Source organism: Lepidochelys olivacea (assembly GCF_965140295.1).
Source record: "Lepidochelys olivacea isolate rLepOli2 genome assembly, chromosome: 6".
Lineage (NCBI taxonomy): Eukaryota > Metazoa > Chordata > Testudines > Cheloniidae > Lepidochelys > Lepidochelys olivacea.
Window position 1 is genome coordinate 34,039,419 of NC_140416.1, and position 15,445 is coordinate 34,054,863.

The 15,445-nt window shown below is 43.9% G+C and overlaps 2 protein-coding genes across 2 annotated transcripts in view; both read left to right on the forward strand.

The window, feature by feature from the left end:
• Positions 1 to 4,741, forward strand: part of LOC311521459 (alpha-1,3-mannosyl-glycoprotein 4-beta-N-acetylglucosaminyltransferase C-like) — a gene marked incomplete at its 3' end in the record, with an annotated part of 45,544 nt that extends 40,803 nt beyond the window's left edge. The window contains exon 5 of the mRNA XM_084629793.1: positions 4,724 to 4,741. Coding sequence (XP_084485919.1) covers positions 4,724 to 4,741 — 18 coding nt within the window. The remainder of the gene's footprint in view (positions 1 to 4,723) is intronic.
• On the forward strand, positions 411 to 2,553 carry RASSF10 (Ras association domain family member 10). Its single transcript, XM_084630594.1, has one exon. It carries the CDS (start codon positions 798 to 800, stop codon positions 2,202 to 2,204), a length of 1,407 nt encoding a protein of 468 aa, XP_084486720.1. The 5' UTR covers positions 411 to 797; the 3' UTR covers positions 2,205 to 2,553.
• Positions 4,742 to 15,445: the final 10,704 nt, after the last annotated feature.

A 15,445-nucleotide genomic window follows, 5' to 3' on the forward strand; every position in this document is an offset into this window, starting at 1 on the left:
TCCAGGAGCCCCAAACTTTTGTCAGAAAGGCCAACACATACACAGTCTCTATCCTTTATAGACAGTATTTTGTTGTGCTTTAAAATGACACTAGCCCCCCAGAAATCCAAGATTCCCCCCGAGGTCTAACTAACCCCTGGATGGCTGTTTTGTTTCCCCCCCCCCTCCCCAGTAAGGGGATCCTGGAACCGGCAGCGTTTGGCATACAAGGAAAGCTTCCCGCAAGCTACCGCCTCGGCTTGTTTCCGAGCGCGCTGCCCGGAATACCTGCATGCTGGGGGCTCCGAAGGCGAGGGAAAGGTAGCGCGGCTCACTCCCGCCGCAGCTGGGGAGGGAGGAGGCCGTCACGTGGTGGGGGAGGAAAACCCGGCAGCCTGGGGAGGGCGGTAGCAGAGCGCGAGGAGGTGACACGGCAGGCAGCGGGAGGAGCTGGAGCGCTGAGGTTGGCAGTTTCCCTGGGCTCCTCCTGGCGGGTTACAACGGCGCGGGGAAGCAAACGCACCGAGGCGGGGAGCTGGGCGCTGAGCTGCCTCCTCTGCAGCTGAAGGCTCAGATCAGCCTCTCTCCGGGGGAGACTTTGCATCAGTTTAGCCGCACGTCCGGTGCAGGCGGGAGGCGCTGCGTGGAGACGGGGGGGGTGACTAGCTGGGGAGAGGAGTCCTTTCCAGCCATGCCCAGGCTGGGCGGCGGGGCGATGCAGACGGGACCTTGGCTCCGTACCCTACCGTGAAGGCTCCTATGGGGGATTTCCCGTCTGCTGGGAGGCGCAGCCCCGTGGCCAGGTGGCCCCGGCCCCGATGGAGCCGGAGGAGAGGAAGATCTCGGTGTGGCTCTGCCAGGAGGAGAAGTTGATCTCGGGCCTCTCCAGACGCACCACTTGCTCGGATGTGGTGCGGGTGCTGCTGGAGGACAACAGCCAGCGGCAGCAGCTGGCCGCCCTGCAGGAGTCCGGCGGGGGGATGCTCTCGGGGCCCCCCGAGTCCTACTGCATCGTGGAGAAGTGGAGGGGCTTCGAGAGGATCCTGCCCAACAAGACGAAGATCCTGAGGCTCTGGGCTGCCTGGGGGGACGAGCAGGAGAACGTCCGCTTCGTGCTGGTCCGCAGCGAGGCGTCCCTGCCCAACACGGGGCCCCGCAGCGCGGAGGCCAGGGTGGTGCTGAGCAAGGAGCGCCCCTGCCATGGCCTCGGGGCGGCCCGGGCCAGCCTGGTGCTCACGCAGGAGAAGCAGCGGCGGGTAGTGAGAAAAGCCTTCCGGAAACTGGCCAAGATCAACAAGAAGCGGCAGCAGCCGCTGGCCAAGGAGGCGTCCTCGGCGGAGAGGATGGAGACCCTGGTGCACCTGGTGCTGTCGCAGGACCACACCATCCGCCAGCAGATCCAGCGGCTCCGGGAGTTGGACCGGGAGATCGACAGGTACGAGGCTAAGGTCCACCTGGACCGCATGAAGCGGCACGGGGTGAACTACGTGCAGGACACCTACTTGGTGGGGGCCGGCGGCTGCGAGCTGGAGCCGGGCCGGGAGCTGGGGCCGGGGCCGGGGCCGGGGCCGGAGCCGGACGGGCAGCTGGAGGAGTACGCCAGGAAGTGCGAGGAGCTGCTGCAGCTGCAGGAGCAGTGGGCGCGGCAGGAGGAGCTGCTGGAGCACCTGGCCGGCGAGATCCAGGAGGAGCTGAACGAGCGCTGGGTGAAGCGGCGCCGGGAGGAGCTGGCCGCGGCCAAGGGCTCCAGCTCCAGCCTGTCCGAGCCCGACTGCAACACCGCGGAGCTGAGCGGCGGCGCCGGCGGCGGCGGGCTCCTCGTGGAGCAGGAGCGCGTGAAGACCCAGCTGAGCACCAGCCTCTACATCGGGCTGCGGCTGAGCACGGACTTGGAGGCGATCAAAACGGACCTGGATTACACGCAGCGCGCCCGCGAGGACAAGGAGCGGGAGCTGCAGCGCCTGCTCGAGACGCTGAACACGCTGGACTTCGCGGACACCCAGGCGGCAGCTCAGATCCCCCTCCCCGAGGAGCGCGCTCCCGGCGGCCCGGCCTTACACGAGGCTGGGCTGGGGGCTCCCGTGGGCAGCTCAGACGCCTGGGAGGGCCAGGCCAGGGGGCGGTGCAAGGACTGCGAGGAGAACGATGAGGACTCGGATACAGGACTCAGCTCCATGCACAGCCAGGACTCTGACTCTGTCCCAGTCTGTGAATCGCTAATATAGCTGCCTCCTTCCTTAAGTAAAATAAGCTCAGGGACCCACCGGGAAATACAAACGTGTGCTTCCTCCTTAGCACTCTTAGAATACAACTATCTGTTTTCATAGCCGCCAGAAGAGATCCTAGAGTGGACTCCTGTGATATATTTCCATTAGAACAAAAACGTGTGGGGTTTTTTGTTGTTGTTGTGGGTGGTCTGTCCTTTTGGGGGAGGAGGGGGACCACTTTAAAATCCAGATGCCAGTTAGTGCCATCTTATGGTAATTTATTCAAACTGATGACCAGTTATCTGGGGATAACATAAGCTAATGGTAAACGACACAGTTGAAGAATTAAACGGATTAAACCATACAATTTTGATTCTACAGACAGACTATAACTACATTTTGCTGCCTAGCGACTGTTGGAAAAGAGGTTTGTTGTCCTAGGTACTGTAAGGAAAGAGTTGGGGGGGGGGGGAACTTACACTGTAAAATGCACTCATAAAAAGGAAATACACTGAATCTAAATTTATGTGGCTTAAGTTTAAACTTGTTAAAACTAGTCGTCACCAGACACCTTTTAGTCTGTTTCCTCACTACTTTCATCTTTTAGAAAAAAACACGTTTGCATTTCATTCAGTATTGGAATTACCTTTTTCCTAAATTCCTGCCTTTTATTTCACCTCAAAGGTGTTCTTGAATGGAACCCTTAATCCTATATTGCTCCAAAGCAAATACAGTCCAGTATAGATTTCTTTGCATAGTCTTTTTGATGGAATGCTGGAACATATATTCTCTAGTTGAAACAAAAATTCAGCACCTTTATATTTCCTCAGTGTTGCAAGCCAACTGTTATGCTACAGTATTTGCCACTTAAGAATTCAGTAGGTTCCTCTTAGACAAAAATAAAAAAAAAATATTGAAAGTACAGAACTTTCAGAACTGGGTGATTGAAAAATTAGCAAACAGGACATCTGTCAGTATGTTTGACATGGATGCCAGTTTGTCCTAATCTATAAACTTTTGAAATATATTGTACTATTTTTTTTCCATAAAAAGTGATAATAAATAATTAAACTAAGAACTGAACAAACTAAACAAATATAAATTAGCATGAAGTATCAGCACTCAGCTGTGGATGATGCATGTTCCCATGCATAGATAATAGCACGTTTGTTGACAGATAATTTAAGAGAAGTTGTAAATATCAATGTTCACTAGATTAATTTAAAACAGTAATTAACACAGCTCTGTCTCTTCAAATTTATTTTCTTTATCAGGTTAGTTGATGGTCTGCTGAGTTTAGTAATGGATAAAAAGTACTGCATCAGCTTAAACTACCATTTCAAATATGCAGTTCAATTCAGGCTAGCTCAGAATCTGGAGATCTGATGTCCAAGGTATAACTCAGCTTGCTACAGTGCAGCTGGGTGAAATAATTTAATCTGTTATTCCAGTGAAAAGGTACAATATCAGGTGTAACATGTATTTCAGTTAACTGGACCACCAAATTTTCCTTTGCAGATTAACCAATGTCTGGTATACTTTTACAATAACGAGTATTATTTGTGTTGAGACACAATGTTTTGTGTATGAGAGAAGTGTCACTATAATCTGTTTAATGGTAAAAGATCAGAGAATGTTCAGTAAGGTCTGATTGACAACACAACATTTTAGAAAAACTCTGACAACAGGTTATCTATGAACATTTGCTTGTAAGTTATAAGAAAGTACAAAGATAGATGTGTCATGGACCAGGATCCTCAGTCTGTGTACGTTTGTGTAGTCCAATGAACTCAGCAGAACTACACTGATTTACAAGCAGCTGATATGGGGGGAGGGTGTTTTCCAAAGAGAAGTGTTGCTCTTTAACAGTATTACCATTGGGAATCATACTGAACAGCAGAAAAATAGATACAGCAGTAAATCAATTTAAAAATAAACTAGTAATATAGATGTAAGTAAAAAAGCTCTAAAATGTCCATTAATGCCATTATTATTGATAAATTATACTGAAATAAGTGGTCTTCATAACATTTTTTGAAGTCTGATTATAAAATTATGGTTTTTGTATTTTAGGTGGGCTTGGAAAATATTTGCATACCTGTTTAAAGCCTAATAAAATACTAGAAGATGAAATAAGAAAAACGAAAAGGAGTACTTGTTAGAGACTAACAAATTTATTTGAGCATAAGCTTTCGTGAGTGTCCCCAGATTGCAATTTGATCACATTCTCCATTGCCTTGCATCTTGGGAGTCATTTATCCTAGTGCAAAGTGCGTGGTAAGATTTTTATCCTCATTCTGTATGGAGTAAACAATTCTACAAAGTAAAAGGAAATGGGGAATCAGACCCATCATGTCTAACATAAATAGACTGAGTTTGGAGAGGTTTGGAAATGCTCACAAATGTACATGAAGGATCTAGCCCACTTTCAGTTCAAAGAATTTTTATGAAACTAGATCTGAGGATTTTAATGGAGGTGGGGGTCAAGTCAAGAGTAGGGACTATGTGATTTTGCTGTATTGTTTTTATCATTGCAGATGAAATTGAGCAAGTGACTATAGACTGCCTCTCCAGTGAGTGGCTGATGTAAGCAGTAAACTTCTCCAGTGAGTGTCAAGTACCTTTACGCAAGTTCTCCCATTAGCCATACCAAGCAAATAAAAAGGAAACCACATTATAGAAATAAGTTGCAATAGGACTTGAATTATTATGCTATTGATACTCACTTCAGGTATGTTGTGAGCAGGAGGCCAAAGCAGCAAAGACAGGAAATTCAAAGTTGTGCATTGAGGAGCAAATTCTGCCTATTTTTCCTGGATCTGGAGGGCCCTTTCTGCAGCAGAATTATTTCAGTTTCAGTGCACAGGGGGATACTATTCCAGAAGCCTGTGCAATCTGCACCAGAGGCATCTCAGCACACAGGGGTCATTGGAGGAACTTTAAGGCTGATGGGTCTGGATTCCCCTGTAGGGACTGGGATGTTATTGCTGTAGATGGCACTGCAGTCCTGAAGTTACGGTAGGAGCTGTAGAGATTTGCCCATGCATGCATATATTGGAATGTTCTTACATCTAAAAAAGACCACAAACATCTGCTTGATAGTGTTTAAATCATGGTATATGCAGTTGAATTGATTTCAGTTTCTATCTCTATTTGCAATTTGTATTTATGCGTATTTGCAGTTCTTTGTCTTAGAACACTATTCAAAAGTTAGTAGGAAAGAGGAAATTACTGTTTGCGCTGGATCAGGGCGCTTTTCCCTTCCACATCCTCTTTTGTGCTTGTGCATCCTTCACTGGCTACTAAAGACAAATGATGACGATGTATGGATTTGAGTGGAATTTGGCCCTAAGTGCTCAGCCAGATCACTGAATGTTGATCAAGTGTCAGTAATATAGAAGAGTATCATTCTACCACTTGCTGCCTACATTATGAGAACAGAGCCTATTGGTAAGCAGCAGGAAAAACTGCATTTATTACTACATATTGACAAAGAAGTGATAGTTTTTTACCTCTCCAAACTCCATAATCTACCGGAAAGCTCTAGATTCTGACACTTATCACTTTAGTTTTTTGTATACCATTCTCTAGAATCCCATTTTCCGTGTTCTTCCTCCCATGTTCATCTTACATGGAAGCATCAGAAGCAAGATTAAATGAAAATCTAACTCCATTAAGAACCCTGCTTTAGCTACCTCCGTTTATAGCACTGCATGGCTCCAAATAGTAAAAGCCTTATACGCTTCTCCAAAGAACTGTTCGGGGGCCAAGGCCAGCTGGCCTTTCTCAGGCAAAATGTCTTTGGAAGTCAATGGGAGTATTGCCTGAGAGAAGACTGCAGAATCAGGCCCCAAATCTGTCATCAATTTGAAGATAAGAGGCCCTGATTTAGATCACTGGTTAGCTGGTGTCACTCCACTGACTTGAATGAAATAGCACTCCCTTACATAAAATTTGAGTTGAGTAGTTTGGCTTTTAACCTTGACCTAGTTTCAGAAATCCACTACTATCAACATCATCAGAAAATGAACAAGAACTTCATGTCAAATGCAATACATTGGTAACAGTTATTTCATGTTGTGGACCTGTCAGTTTGAATACTGTAAACTAGCTGCTTTGTAGAGTTCTCTTTGAGGCCTTAATGGCAGAGAGATAATTCTTAATACAAAATGAATAACCTATTAACTATTGCACCTTGTATTACGGTAGCACTTACAAGTCCCAGCCACAGAGTCCCATTGTGCTAGGCAATGTATAGACTTACTGTAAGGCTCCCATCCCAAATAACTTGCAATCTTAGTTTAAAACAAGACATACGAGGTGGTTGAATGCGTAGGAGTGAAACAGGATAGGGTAACAGTAATGCAAGCATGTTTGTTCATAGACTGGCTGCATGCACAATGTATTTTCATGATTCATTTTTAAAACAAACTGTACCATTGTCTGGAGAGAGGTATAAGGCAAAAGTTCTTTCCAGGTATGTACTTCAGGTATGTATTCTTTTCTTTATTTGAACTGAGCTGGGAATATAATTCAGTCCACCAAAGCAGCAGCCCAGGCTGTGAAATGAAAGAACAGGTCTGGTGAGCTATGCCAGTTACCAAGTAAAATACAAGCCTTTGTGGATTCATGAAGCAGTTGTCCTTTGAAGTCACTTCATATCATTGCTCCACAGAAGGCACATGAAGTTGATAGAAACAAGCATTACAAAGCACAGGGAGTCTGCAGATGGGTTCCTGCGGTTATATGAACTATTACTAAACGAACTCAGAAGCTTAACTAAGGGGGTCGGGGGAGAGAATTTAAATAAACCCAAAGCAAAACCAGGGTAAGTATATAGTATAACCAAAACATCACCCAGAAACAATAATGACTGATCTTAGAAACGTTCACCAGATAACTTATTACATTGCTTGTTTAAATGTTCCACAGCCCTTATGGCCAGGTTCTCACACCCTTCCTCACAGTGAGGAGTGCCTTCCTCCCATTGATTTCTCAAGGAGCAAGGTACTGCTCAGTGTATCAGAGTCTGGTCCTAAATTAAAGCCTTTTCAACTATTCAGGATATTATCTAAATGCCAATTTATTTCAGCTGTACCACTTGGGAAGTTTTAAGAGAGAAACTCTGATCTAAAATGATCCACAAATCCAACACCACCACTCTGAGCAGCATTTCCTTCCCCTTGTGTATTACTCTCTCTCCTCCCCTATTCCCAGCTCCCACTTACTGTGATTTATCACCCTCTGAGCCTGCAGACTACTCATATGAATAGTCCCATCCAACCCAACAATGGGACTACTCGTGCAGGATTGGGACCTTTGAGCGTAACCTACTTGAGGCAGGGGCATTTTTGTCTCTGTCACTGTAAAATAGCATACACCTATGGTGCTATATAAATATGGAGTCACAGCAGAATGATTACATCTTTGAATGCAGTATTAAGTATATGTCCTTCATATGTATACCATATCATTGGCTCATACAGTGTCTGATTTCTCCACTGCCTTTCCCCTTGTGCAGCTGTTTAAACATAACTATAGGTATGCGATAGAAATAAGTAGCCACACTGAACATGCTGCCAGCCGTTCTTTAGAGGAAATACTCTGGCAAAAGAAAGTCTTGGGTGGCAGTGTGGCCCAATGGATCGGAATAAGGAGCTGCCTAGTCTGTTAGCTCTGCCAATGACCTATGTGATCTAGGGCAACTCATCTGTTAGGTTTGAGCTCTTTGGGACAGGAACTGTCATCTATTATATGTTTGTGCAGCACCTAGCATAACGGGACCCAACCCGGTTGTGGCATTCAGGTGCTATTGCAATAGAAAGGGAAAATAAGGCACAGAAAAAGTAGAAATTAATAATTCTCCCACCTGTAAAATGGGGATAATACCCTCCTTTGTAGGGTGCGTTGAGATCTGTGGATGAAAAGCCTGTATATAAACAGCTAAATATTTGTGCAGTGTGATTGCCAAGATCGTATTTGCCTTAATTGCCCTTTGGAGGGTTTAGCCTTTATTGAGAATACCTATTGTTTAATTATGACTCATAGGAAGCAAGCTCTTGTATATCCAAAACCTACTGTTCATTGACTTACTAACTACAGAGTTAACGTGCCGTAACTATGTGGTTATTTAGCTTATTATTTGAAAAAGAAACTCTCTTTTTGTCAGTTAAATTGTGCTTCAAAGCAGGTTTTTGGAATACATGTTAATAGCCTTAAGGAAAATAGTTGGTGTTCAAATTTGGATAAGATATAATACCTTTGTTTTAATCTCTTAGAGCATAATTTGTACATGTAAGCAGGCTACCAGGTACGTATTTAATAATCACTGTAATCTTACAAACTTGTCATGTCAAACATTTTAACAACTTAAATCTGGAAGTGGGCCTGAATCAAAAAACAAACCTAAGCTAAGTTTGGGGAAGTCTGAATCTAGATCAAAAGTCTGTGCCCCTGGCCCATCTCTGTTTCAAATACATACTTTTTTCTACATGCTTTTAACTTGTAACATTGGGAACAAACATGACACTTTTCACAAGGTAACAAATGTTCAATGTCCTGCGTTTCTACCACCAAAATAGATTATTCTGTTTCTAGTTGCAGTTGAAAGGTCACTGCTATATGTTCTCCCCTCTTTCACAGATTCTCTTCACTCACCCTACATTGAATAAGGCTCCTACATAGTTCTACTATATAATTCCTTCTCTAAGTGACTGGATGTCTCAGGAAATCACAAGTGTGTCAGTGGGTTTTAGACCGGAAACTGCCCGCATCATCTAATCCTGCCACCGCACAGTCTTTGCCTACCCTACCAGACCGGCTTCCCCGGGCCCTTTAAAGTGCCACCCGAGCCCTGCCACTGCTACCCCGGGGCTCCAGCAGCCGGGCTCAGGCAGTGATTTAAAGGGCCCGGCGCTCTGCTGCGGTAGCGGTAGCTGGAGCCCAGGGCCCTTTAAATCGCTCCTGAGCCCCGAGGCTCCCAGCTGCCTCTGCAGCTGGGAGCTCCAGGCTTGATTTAAAGGCCCCGGGGCTCCCAGCTGCAGCCCTAGGGCCTTTAAATCTTTAAAGGCCCCACCTCTTCCGGTTGAGGCCCCGCCCCCGCTCAGGACTCCAATGTACGGGTAAGTCCTTTAAGTTACTTTCACCCCTGCAGGCAGTAGAGGGGCTGCCATCTGCTCTGATTCCACCACCCTCTGAAAGCACAGACCTCCAGGTCTTCTGCACCTGGGATGGCTGATCTGGTCCTCAAAATGGTATGGTTTCAGCTAAAGTGAGCAGATGTGGAGATGCATGTGTTCTTCCAGTACTAAGGTCTGAAACATGCGCAGTTGAAGTCAATGTATTATGTATAACTGATACAAAACTTACAGAGATAACTAATGCTCCTGAGCATATGGTATTTAGATGTGAAGCCAATAAGACATTCTGACTACATGATGGTTTATTTTTGTAGGACTATTGGCTTCAAATGCAAAATGTAGCTTTAAAAAAAACCCCAGTATCTCCCAAAATGTGCTGTACGTGTTACAGCCATACAGGAACTCAGAGTCCCTACCCTGGAGAATGTACAATCTAAGATGACAAAAAATGAAGGGCGAAGGAAAGGACTATAATATGCAAAAAAAAAAAACCAAAAAAACCCCTAGTCAGGACAATGTTTGGCACGTGACTTGTTAGTTTCTTTTTTGTGGGGAAGAGGGAGCAACACTAAGTTGATTTATAACACCCCCTAAAAAAGGTAGGAGTGTGGTATGTTAGAGGCAAGGAGACCAAAGCAGTGTCAGGCTAAAAGGGAAATCAAGGAGTGAGAAACAAGAGAAGTGGCTGGGAGGAAGGAAGAGGAAATGACTTAAGCAATAAGGAAGGAAAGAAATGTGGAGTTGGAGGGGGTGGGAATTAGAGGACAAAGGCAGCAAACAGAGAGAAAATATTTAAGTTTACATATGAAGTAACTAACTCCTGCACACCAACATGTCAATAAAGATCAAAGTTTGTGTTAACTATAGTTGCTCAACTGCTCCCATGCATCTAAACATCACATAGCACTCCAGGGCCAGGCATCAAACCTGAAGTACTGGAATGGTATATTAAGTAGCTTCATACCCTAGCCAGGTGAACAGGAACAGGAACGTTGCAGGCCCATGGCCTTGCTTGGGTTGCCATCCACCCAGATGAATCAGTAATTGGGATGCTTTGCAATATGGTAACATAGTGGAAAATCTAAGGAAGGATCATCACTCTAAGTTGCCTTGCTCTCTTGCATTTGGCTCAGATCCTTGATTTTACACAAATAGAGGGTTTTTAAATAATGTGTTTCTCTAAATGATATACTTGTATCTTAGCTTTTTCCCCTAAATAGCTGCTTTCTTGGGGTGTTGAGAGTTGCATTGATGACGTTATGCTACCCTAACCCTTCTGCCTAAATGCAGTACCAGGCACAGTGACATTTAATAAACTAAACAGAACATTTAGCTTTTTGATAATCTTTCTGAATTTAATATTAAAGATTAAGGTAAAAGCAAATCCAGCCCAATTACTTAATTTGACAGAGATTATTTTGTAAAACATACATGATGAAATCTCTAAGTATGTTTTGCAAAATAGTTTCTGTAAAGAGAGCCAAGTAGGCTGGATTTCAACTCTAGTTGTTTAAGGTCTTCTATCGTGTGTCACTGAAGTGATTCACCTTTAAATCACTTACTCTGGTTAATGGTCACAATTACCATGTTTTGATTATATTAATTAGATCTGCACTTAAATCCTCTTTGCATTTTACCTCAACAACCACTCCCTTAATTACTAACTCCTATAGTTTTAGAATGATGAAGGGTTTTTTTTGTTTTTGCACCTTTGTGGAATACATATTTCACTTAATTTCTGTTTTTTCCCCTTAAAATTTCCCAAACTATTTTTTTTTTTTTGCAATCCTTCCCACATGTTTCATCTGTCAAACCAATATAAGGGTAAGGCTGCCAGTCTGCGTCTGGAAGTCACCCTCAGCCCCTGCTCACTTGTGACTTCTCACTGTTCTGTTGGCTGGTGTTCACATCAGAGAAATCCTTCTAACATTAGAATTTTGGGCTTTTTCTTTCATATATGGACGTGGGAAACATGCATACCTTCACATTTCTTTGAGTGCCAGAGATGTGCAACCAGAGACTGGGGCCCAGATTCTCAGCTGGTGTAAATAAATACAGTGCCACAATTTGGCCCAGGATATCTAAGCTCCTTCATAAAAGGGGTCAAATATAGTTCATGTGGAAGCAGGCACAAATCCATAGACTTTAACAGAGCTGCACCCACTTACACCAGGACTGAATTGGTCCATTTTCAAATAGTGATCAGCTCTGTTCTTATTTCTACCAGGGTAGCACCTTGGGGCTGTACAAAAAAGAGTGGGGTCCCATTGTGCTAAGCATTGGACAAACACATAGCAACAGACAGTTCCTGCTCCAAGATTTTACAATATAAATAGACAAGACAGAAAGAGGGAAAGAAGGGAAAGGCACAGAGATGTGAAGTGACCTGCCCACAGTCATACAGTGAGTGAGTGGCAAACGGAATAGAGGCCAGGTCTCCTGCCTCCCTATTCACTGGCCCACACTCTCAAATTTCATAATGGTACCAAACCTACAGTTGTGTGCTATGAGTAGTTATAGTTTAAGGTAGATTTGATACATCTGAATAGTAGTGCCATTATCAGCAGCTGTTACTGTAAATCCTCTTTAGTTCTCTACTTCCTGGCTAGCTACATGGTCTTGTCAACAATTTGGATATCTATCTATAGGAGAGAACATAAAATGTTTTCAAACATCTGTTCACTCCATATTCAGATCCAGGGTCAATGAACAACTGGCCATATGGCAACACCACAAGTGCTATATGAAGTATTGTAATCAAATTTTATTCAGGGCATCAGAAGCTCATCTTGTTCCTGATGGAGCACTGCTACCTGTGGAAACTCACCGGTCTCAACCGTTACTCTAGTGTTTGCTGAACACACCAAAAGGCAAAATTCTGTGATTAATTAGAGTAGTATAAATCCTGAGAAACTCCACAGAAAACAGAGCAGACTTTGGCTGAATACTGATAATGAAACTCAAATGAGCACAAAAAATACTAACAAGCAAGTGTGACAGGGCAAGGCCAGATGGCTATAGAAAAGTAGTGGGAGATAGATATATTCATTCCAGGCTAAACAAATCTCTGGTACCAGGATAAGTGAAATGGCAGCTGCTCCAGGTCAATTAAGACACCTGGGGCCAATTAAGAACTTTCCAGAAAGCAGGGAGAAGGCTAGGTTGATTGAGACACCTGAAGCCAATCAGGGGCTGGCTGAAACTAGTTAAAAGCCTCCCAGTTAGGTGGGTGTGCATGTCAGGAGCTGTGGGAGGAAGTTGTGCTGTTGGAGAGGCTGTGTAGTACACACCACATCAGGCACAAGGAAGGAGGCCCTGAGGCAAGGGTGAAGTGGAGCTTGAGGAAGTGAGGGCTGCTGTGGGGGAAGTAGCCCAGGGAATTGTACATGTCATGTTTCTAAAAGGTCAGCTACCATAGCTGATACTATTAGGGTCCCTGGGCTGGAGCCTGGAGTAAAGCGTGGGCCTGGGCTTCCCCCCCCCCACCTTTGCCCCCTGATTAATCACTGAGACTGGGAGACAACAGAGACTGTGCAAGGAAGGATAACTTCTCACCTCCCTCGCTGGCTTATGATGAAAATGGCTCAGTAGACTGTGACCCTTGTCCCTAGAGAGAGAAGGGTTATGTGCAGGGTCACAGCAAGCCTCTGAGGCTAGTGAAATCCCCCAGGAAACGCGAGACCCACGGAGGCAAGGACAGAGCTTTGTCACACAAGCCAAACCATTACACTAGGGAAAACCCCTTCATGGGCAGTGAATTCATTTTGTGCATTATATTGTGTCTGTATGAGAGACTACAGCCAATTGGAAAAATTCTGATGAAACATTACTTCTCCTGAAATTTGTTGAAATGGAACTGTTTTGTCGAGATGGTTCAATTTCAGCAAAGCTTCTCCAGAAACCAGGCACATTTCAAAGTCTGCCTGCCAGGCCTGGTTTTCTGCCAGCTCACCTGCCTATTTCTTTGGCAGCCCGGCTCTCAGGGTCTGGCAGCCAGTGCTGTAGACTATCCCAGGGCTCGGGTTCCATTCCCTTTTATGGAGAATTTTGAAATGTCTTGTTTCCAAATTAAAAAATATTGGAATCTTCCATGAAAGGAAAAGACCTTTCTCTGCCCCATCCTACTAGAGAATTTTACCAAAAAAAGGTGGGTGGGTGGTGGCATGCAGGGAGTGGGGGAGAGTGTTTCTGGTAAAGTTTCCAAGTGTAGACATGGCCTTAGGAGAAAATCCTCCCCCTTTTGTGGTGTGGTTCTGCTGGAGAAGGGGCGGCAGTGTGGGGGAAACATTGTCAGCACAAAGCTCCACTCTTGGTATACTAAAACACAGTGGATAGCATTTGCTGATGTATATAAGCACCACCACCATGAAACAGAGGCTGTGTGTGGAGGTAGTTTAGGGTTCCAATGGCAGTGCAGCCTCAGAAGGAGGATTCTTTCCTCCAGTTAAACAGTCCCCAGCCTACCTACTTGAATTAAGGATCTGAGCCCTAATCATATTAAACCTAATGCTGCTAAAATGAATAGCATCATTGCAGAGAATTGTAACTGAAACAATAGGCTTGATTACACTCATGTGCAGTGCCAGGAAAGAACAACCATGCAAACAACAGAGTGAGGTTCCTAAAGATTGCAGGCACTACAGGCCCCCAAGAGGTACAAGTCCACTGAAGTCAGGGGGCTGACAACTGCTTAGTGTACCAGTGAATAGCTTCATGTATTCACACAGTATCTTAACTCTGCTTATTAAAATTCTTCATTCAAAGAATAGTGTGAGATTAATTGTGGAGAACTTTTAAAACATGAAGAGTTACCTGAAAAGAGAGAAATGCATATAAAGTCCAGCTTTGCTTGATGTTCAGGAACAACAAAGGTATAAAAAGGGGCATTAGCTTTGTCTCTTGTAGATCAACAAATACATATGAATTTATGTTTGAAGAAATATCAAATAACAACTTACATAATCTTAAATAGCTCTTGGGAAAAAGGCACAAGGGTAGCAAATCTTATTTTCAATACTTCTCTTCTGATCAGGATGAGTGATACAATCCTATTTATTATGTAACACAACCTGACAATTATTGTATGTATTGTGTTATCACATAGGACCCTCTCCTGTACCACCACCCCATTCTGAAGAACAGTATGTCGAACACAGAACAAAACAACGGTCCCTGCCCCAACATCTTATATATAACTTACACAGCATGACCTCCTTACACAGTTATACATCAAACCTGAGACAATTCAGTTTATTTAAACCTCTGATGATCAAAGACATGAATAAAGGGACCTAAACATAGCATCTTACCCTGCAAGACTTTTAGATATTGAGTCCTGTGTGGTGAGCACTTATAGGAGCATGCTCCAGAGTTATATGTTATGGGCAGGGGGAAAACTAATAGGAGCCATAGAAGAGTAATGTAAATGGAATTTGTATATTAATATTAACCTTATTTTATTATGACATAGGAAAAGGGCATGTTTAAACTAACCTATTACTTTGCCCCTTTTGGATTGTTTCCCACAGCAGGCAGGGATACCAGGCAAAATAGATTACATTTATCTGAAAAAGAATATTTCCTTTGGAGGAAAATAACTTCTCTTTTCCCTGTGCTACACTATGAAGGAGCAAAATCCTCACAGCCAAGCATTTGATTTATGACTACAGCTTGTAGAAAAGAAAGTGGTCATTGCAATTTTTACAACCAGCTAAAATACAGAATTAGGGCTTTTGTAAAATCTTCCTGAAAAAAAGTTATTTCATGTAAACATGCACACAAGTAGATAAATTCATTGAATATTTAATTGAGCGCAGCAGCCATAATGATAAATATTATTTACTACTTAATTCATGAAGCAAAATAACTAAAATCCTGCTCAGAATTGTGAGTAGATGAGCTCATACACATGAAACAAAGCTTTATTGCTATGTTTTCTTTAAACCTGGCAGATGTTCAGGGCTTCTTTAGAAAAAGTAAAGATTCTCTTTGCATGTGAATGTACATGTCAGATTGGTGAAACAGGCTTCCAAATTATTTTACAATTCTCAACAAATTATTCTATCAGTGTAGTCTATGTGATTAGAGTTAATCACAAGCACCTCCAATAAAGGCTAACTA

Coding starts and splice junctions, on each gene's coding strand:
- RASSF10 (XM_084630594.1), top strand. CDS start 798: ATGGAGCCGGAGGAGAGGAAGATCTCGGTGTGGCTCTGCCAGGAGGAG.